The 7,079-nt window shown below is 52.2% G+C and overlaps 1 protein-coding gene across 1 annotated transcript; it reads left to right on the top strand.

Moving 5' to 3' along the window:
- Nucleotides 1–1,174: 1,174 nt before the first annotated feature.
- Nucleotides 1,175–1,690, top strand: LOC137633160 (circumsporozoite protein-like). Its single transcript, XM_068365317.1, has one exon. The coding sequence runs from the start codon at nucleotides 1,175–1,177 to the stop codon at nucleotides 1,688–1,690; it is 516 nt and encodes a 171-aa protein (XP_068221418.1).
- The last annotated feature ends 5,389 nt before the right edge of the window (nucleotides 1,691–7,079 follow it).

Below are 7,079 nucleotides of genomic sequence, written 5' to 3'. Positions count from 1 at the left end.
AAAGGTCATTATACAGTATTCTAAAACCACTATCGATAGAACACTGATTTTTTTTTCCTGCAAGTAATATAGTTGAGAATAGTTCTGCCATATTCGTACTACGCGGATAAAGATTAGTATAATTATTAGCCTATTTTTGGGGAAAATGTTACTGAATAGTGCAGTGAATTTATCTATACATGTTTAGTATGAATATACATAAATTTTTATGCATAAATTTGCTCAAAATAATTTCAAATATATCTTTTATAGTTTGCTTGAATAAATGCTACGTATTTACAAATTCATGCAATCGGTAAATATTCTTAAGTTTATCCTTTTATGTCAAGGAGTTACATGTTCTATATTTGTTTTTATAGAAAACGAACAAATATTTAGTAGACTTCAGAAAAAATGTTCATAATTGATTTTTTTTTCTTGATATCTTTACTTACTTTGGTATGTCTCTTCTTAACAAAACTCAAATGGAAATTAAAGTAAATAGGCGTTAAATCCTAGGTTGTATGATAATCCACACGTGTCCATTGGCAAAGAAAATGCTAAGAGTAACCTCGCTTCAACCTAACGTTGAATCTTGCAATACTACTTTGTATATGAATTGAAATTACTTTAGGATATACCATACTATGTAATCTTACTCTTAAGTAAAATTTAACTTTATCCCTCTTTCCTCTTGCAGGGTCAACCCGGTAGAAATGACAGAAAAGGGCAATATCAACGACAACCCAAAGGGCAACAGGAGACAGGCCTATGCCAGCAACAACTCGAGGGCAAAAGCAGATAAAGGCATTGCCAGCACCAAACCAAAGGCAATAACAGATGAGGGCAATGCTACTGACACCCAGAGAGCAATAGTAGATGAAGTCAATGACCACGACAACCAGAGGGCAATGGCACACAAATAGAGGGCAATGCCACCGACAACCAGAGGGAAAGGGCAGCCGAGGGCAATGCCGCCAGCAACCAGAGGGCAATGGCTGCCAAGGGCAATGCCACGGACAACCAGAGGGCAATGGCAGATGAGGACAATACCGCCGACACAGTGGCAGCCGTGGGCAATGCCGCCAGCTACCAGAAGGCAATGGCACCAGAGAGCAATGCGCCAACAACCAGAGGGTAATGGGAGCCGATGGCAATGCTGCAGACAACCCGAGGGCAATGGCAGCCAGGGGCAATGACGCCGACAATTCGAGGGCAATGGCAGCCAGGGGGCAATGACGCCGACACCTTGAGGGCAATGGCAGCCAGGGGCAATGACGCCGACAACCCGAGGGCAATGGCAGCCAGGGGCAATGACGCCGACAACCCGAGGGCAATGGCAGCCAGGGGCAATGCCGCCGACAACCCGAGTGCAATGGCAGCTGAGGGAAATGCCGCCGACAACCCGAGGGCAATGGCAGCTGAGGGCAATGTTGCAGACAACCAGAGGGCAATGGCAGATGAGGGCAATTCTGCTGACAACCAGAGGGTAATGGCAGCTGAGGGCAATGCCACCGACAACCAGAAGGAAATGGCAGTTGAGGGCAATGCCGTCGATGCAATAGCAGCCGAGGGCAATGCCGCAGACAACCAGAGGGCAATGCCGCCAATAACCAAAGTGCAATGCAACCAACAACCAGATGCCAATGGGAGCCGAGAGCAATGTCGCCAACAACCAGAAGACAATGGCAGCCGAGGGCAATACTGCTGACAAGCAGAGAGTAATGGCAGCTGAGGGCAATGCCGCCAACAACCAGGGGGCAATGACAGCAGAGTGCCATACCGCCAACAACCAGAGGGCAATGACAGGTCAGGGCTATGCTCTCAACAAGGAGGGCAATAGCAGCCTATGGCAATGCCGCAGACAACCAGAGGGCAATGGCTGCCTGCGGCAATGCCACAGACAACCAGAGAGCAATGGCAGCAGAGGGCAATGCCGCCAAAAACCAGAGGGCAATGCTGCCAAAATCCAGAGGGCAATGGGAGCTGAGGACAATGCTGCCTAAAGCCAGAGGGCAATGGCAGCCTACGGCAATGCCACCCACAACCAGAGGGCAATGGCAGCCGAGGGCAATGCCACCCAAAACCCGGGGGTAATGGCCGCCAAGGGCAATGACGCTGACAACCAAAGGGCATTGGCAGCTGACAGCAAGAGGGCAATGGCAACTGAGGCCAATGAAGACAAACACCAGAGGGCAATGGCAGAAGAAAGCAATGCAGACAAACACCAGAGGGCAATGGCAGAAGAAAGCAATGCAGAAAAACACCAGAGGGCAATGGCAGAAGAGAGCAATGCAGACAAATACCAGAGGGCAATGGCAGAAGAGAGCAATACAAACACTAGAGGGCAATGCCACCGACAACCAGAGGGCAATAGCAGGCAAGGGCAAGGCTGCCAGCTACCAGAGGGCAATGGCAGATGAGGGCAATGCCATCAACAACCAGAGGGCAATGACAGATTAGAGCAATGACAGGTAAGGGCAATGCCACCAACAATCAGAGGGCAATGCCACCAACAAGCAAAGGACAATAGCAGAAGGGCAAGGCCACCAGCAACTAGAGGGCAATGGCAGATGAGAACAATGGTAGATGAGGGCAATGCCATCAATGACCAGAGGGCAATGGCAGATGAGAACAATGCCACCAACAGTCAGAGGGCAATGATAAACGAGGGCAAGGCCACCAACAATCGGAGGGCAATACCAGCAACAACCTAAGGACAATAGCAGGCAAGGGCAAGGCCGCCAGCAACGAGAGGGCAATAGCAGATGACGGCAATGCTGCAAACAAGCAGAGGGCAATGGCAGAAGAATGCAGTGCCACCGACAACCAGAGGGCAATGCCACCAGCAACCAGAGGGAAATAGCAGCAGACGGCAATGCCGCAGACAACCAGAGGGAAATGGAAGCAGATGGCAATGTCGCAGACAACCGGAGGGCAATGGCAGATGAGGGTAATGCAGACAAATGCCAGAGGGCATTGGCAGATGAGGGCAATGCAGACAAACAACAGAGGCCGATGGCAGCCGAGGGCAATGCCGCCGACAACCAGAGGGCAATAGCAGATGAGGGTAATGGCACAGACAACCGGAGGGCAATGGCAGCCGAGGGCAATGCGGAAAAATGCCAGAGGGCAATGCAGACAAACAACAGAGGGCAATGGCAGCCGAGGGCAATGCCGCCGACAACCAGAGGCCAATGGCAGCCGAGGGAAATGCCGCCAACAACCAGAGGGCAATGGCAGATGAGGGTAATGGCACAGACAACCAGAGGACAATGCCGCCGACAACATGAGGGCAATGGCAGCTGAGGCCAATGAAGACAAACACCTAAGGGCAATGGCAGAAGAGAGCAATGCAGACAAACACCACAGGGCAATGGCAGATGAGGGCAATGCCGCCGACAACCAGAGGGCAATGCCACTAACAATCAGAGGGCTATACCAGCAACCAAAGGGCAATAGCAGGTAAGGGCAAGGCCACCAGCTACCAGAGGGCAATGGTAGATGAGGGCAATGCCATCAGTAACCAGAGGGTAATGGCAGATGAGAGCAATGCCACCAACAATCAGAGGGCAATGCCACCAACAATCAGAGGGCAATACCAGCAACAAGCAAAGAACAATGGCAGACAAGGGCAAGGCCGCCAGCAACTAGAGGGCAATGGCAGATGAGGGCAATGCCACCAACAGTCGGAGGGCAATGATGAACGAAGGCAAGGCCACCAACAATCGGAGGGCAATACCAGCAACAACCAAAGGACAATAGCAGGCAAGGGCAAGGCCACCAGCAACCAGAGGGCAGAGCTGCAAATAAACCGATGGCAATGGCAGAAGAATGCAGTGCCGCCGACAACCAGAGGGCAATGGCAGACGAGGGCAATGCCGCCGGCAACCAGAGGGAAATAGCAGCAGACGGCAATGCCGCAGACGACCAGAGGGAAATGGCAGCAGACAGCAATACCGCAGACAACCGGAGGGAAATGGCAGCAGACGGCAATGTCGCAGACAACCGGAGGGCAATGGCAGCCGAGGGCAATGCAGACAAATGCCAGAGGGCAATGCAGACAAACAACAGAGGGCAATGGCAGATGAGGGCAATGCAGACAAATGCCAGAGGGCAATGCAGACAAACAACAGAGGGCAATGGCAGATGAGGGCAATGCCGCCGACAACCATAGGGCAATGGCAGCCGAGGGCAATGCAGATAAATGTCAGAGGGCAATGCAGACAAACAACAGAGGGCAATGGCAGATGAGGGCAATGCCGCCGACAACCATAGGGGGATGGCAGCCGAGGGCAATGCCGCCGACAACCAGAGGGAAATGGCAGCTGAGGCCAATGAAGACAAACACCTAAGGGCAATGGCAGAAGAGAGCAATGCAGACAAACACCAGAGGGCAATGGCAGAAGAGAGCAATGCAGACAAACACCAGAGGGCAATGGCAGAAGAGAGCAATGCAGACAAACACCAGAGGGCAATGGCAGAAGAGAGCAATGCTACCGACAACCAGAGGGCAATGCCACTAACAGAGGGCAATACCAGCAACCAAAGGGCAATAGCAGGCAAGGGCAAGGCTGCCAGCTACCAGAGGGCAATGGCAGATGAGGGCAATGCCATCAACAACCAGAGGGCAATGGCAGATGTGAACAATGGCAGGTGAAGACAATGACACCAACAATCAGAGGGCAATACCAGCAACAAGCAAAGGACAAAAGCAGAAAAGGGCAACCACCAGCAACTAGAGGGCAATGGCAGATGAGGGCAATGTAGACAAACACCACAGGGCTATAAAAGCCGAGGGCAGTGCGGACAAATGCCAGAGGGCAATGCAGACAAACAGGGCAATAGCACATGAGAACAATGGCCGATCAGGGCAATGCCACACCAACAGTCAGAGGGCAATGGCAGATGAGGGCAATGCCACACCAACAGTCAGAGGGCAATGATGAATGAGGGTAAGGCCACCAACAATCGGAGGACAATACCAGCAACAACCAAAGGACAATAGCAGGTACGGGCAAGGCCGCCAACAACCAGAGGGCAATGGCAGATGAGGGCAATGCTGCAACAAGCCGAGGGCAATGGCAGATGAGGGCAATGCTGCAAAAAGCCAAGGGCAATGGAAGAATGCAGTGCCGCAGACAACCAGAGGGCAATGGCAAACGAAGGCAATGCTGCCGGCAACCAGAGGGAAATAGCAGCAGACGGCAATGTCGCAGACAACCAGAGGGCAATGGAGACAAACACCAGAGGGAAATAACAGCCGAGGGCAGTGCGGACAAACACCAGAGGGCAATGGCAGCCGAGGGCAATGCCGCCAACAACCAGAGGGCAATGGCAATGCTGCCGACAACCAGAAGGCAATGGCAGCCGAGGGCAATGCCACCGAAAACCACAGGGCAATGGGAGCCAAGGGCAATGGCTATGGAGCTAAGGTTAATGGGAGCTAAGGGCAATGCCACAGACAACCGGAGGGCAATGGCAGCCGAGGGCAATGGCAGCCGAGGGCAATGCCACCGACAACCAGAGGACAATGGCAGCTGAGGGCAATGCCGCCGACAACCAGAGGGCAATGGCAGCTAAGGGCAATGCTACCGACAACCAGAGGGTAATTGCAGCCAAGGGCAATGCCGCCGGCAAACAGTGCAATGCTACCGACAACCAGAGTAACCAGAGGGCAATGGCAGCGGAAGGTAATGCCGCAGATAACCAGAGGGCAATGGCAGAGGAGGGTAATGCCGCCAACAACCAGAGGGCAATGGCAGCCGAGGGTAATGCCGCCAACAACCAGAGGGCAATGGCAGCCGAGGGTAATGCCGCCAACAACCAGAGGGCAATGGCAGCCGAGGGTAATGCCGCCAACTACCAGAGGGCAATGGGCGCGGAGGGCAATGTCGCCGACAACCAGAGGGCAATAGAAGATGAAGGCAATGCCACTGACAACCAAAGGCCAATGGCAGAAGAGGGCAATGCAGATAAACTCCAGAGGGAAATGGCAGCCAAGGGCAATGCCACCGACAGCCAAAGGGCAATGCTGCCAACGACAGGGCAATGCCGCCAACAACAAGAGGGCAATGGCAGATGAGGGCAATGCCACCAACAAACCAAGGGCAATAGCAGACAAAGGCAACGCCACCAATAATTGAAGGGCAATAGCAGAAGCAGCCAATGCTGCCCACTAGCTGGGGCATTAGTAGATGGGAGTAATGCTGCCAACTAGCTGGGGCACTAGTAGATGAGGGCAATGCTGCCAATGGAAGGAAAAAGTAAATGAGGCCAATACTGCCAACAGAGGCAATAGTAGATGAAGGCAATATTGCCAACAAAAAGGTCAGAGAATATTGCTAACAAACAGGGCAATAGTAAATAATGGCAATATCACTAACAGGCGGCAATACCAGATAAGGGCAATGTCGCCATCAATCCAAGGCAATTGGAGACTAGGTCAATGCCCCAAACAACCCAAGGACAATGCTTCCAATAATTCAAGGGAAATGCCCCCAACAACCAAGGAAAATGCCCCCAACAACCAAGGAAAATGCCCCCAACAACCAAGGAAAATGCCCCCAACCGCCATAGGGAAATTGGAGACTAGGGCAATGCCTTCAGCAAACCAAGGGCAATTGGAGACTAGGGCAATGCCACCAGCAACACAAGGGAAATAGACAAGGCCAATGCAGTTGGAAAAGAGGGCAATACTAGCATCGTGATGATGTCAAGGATGGCAATTCCAGCAATAAGGCTAATACCAGCCACAATGCATGGGCAAGGCCAGCAACAAGAATAATTCAAGTTCAGATGAGGGCGACGCCTGCAAAGAGACCAGCAATTCCAGCAAAAATAAAAGGGCAATGAAGGCAGCGAGATGAGGGTACTAATGATGGCTGCGTAGAGGGCAATGCCACACTAACAGTCAGAGGGCAATGATGAATGAGGGTAAGGCCACCAACAATCGGAGGACAATACCAGCAACAACCAAAGGACAATAGCAGGTACGGGCAAGGCTGCCAACAACCAGAGGGCAATGGCAGATGAGGGCAATGCTGCAACAAGCCGAGGGCAATGGCAGATGAGGGCAATGCTGCAACAAGCCGAGGGCA

This window comes from Palaemon carinicauda, chromosome 42 (assembly GCF_036898095.1).
Source record: "Palaemon carinicauda isolate YSFRI2023 chromosome 42, ASM3689809v2, whole genome shotgun sequence".
In the NCBI taxonomy this organism is placed as follows: domain Eukaryota; kingdom Metazoa; phylum Arthropoda; class Malacostraca; order Decapoda; family Palaemonidae; genus Palaemon; species Palaemon carinicauda.
The sequence above is the reverse complement of the archived record's forward strand: the minus strand, read 5'-3'. Positions and strand labels throughout refer to the sequence as shown.

Bases quoted from the DNA above. Each gene is read 5' to 3' on its own strand.
- LOC137633160 (XM_068365317.1), top strand. From the start codon at position 1,175: ATGACGCCGACAATTCGAGGGCAATGGCAGCCAGGGGGCAATGACGCC.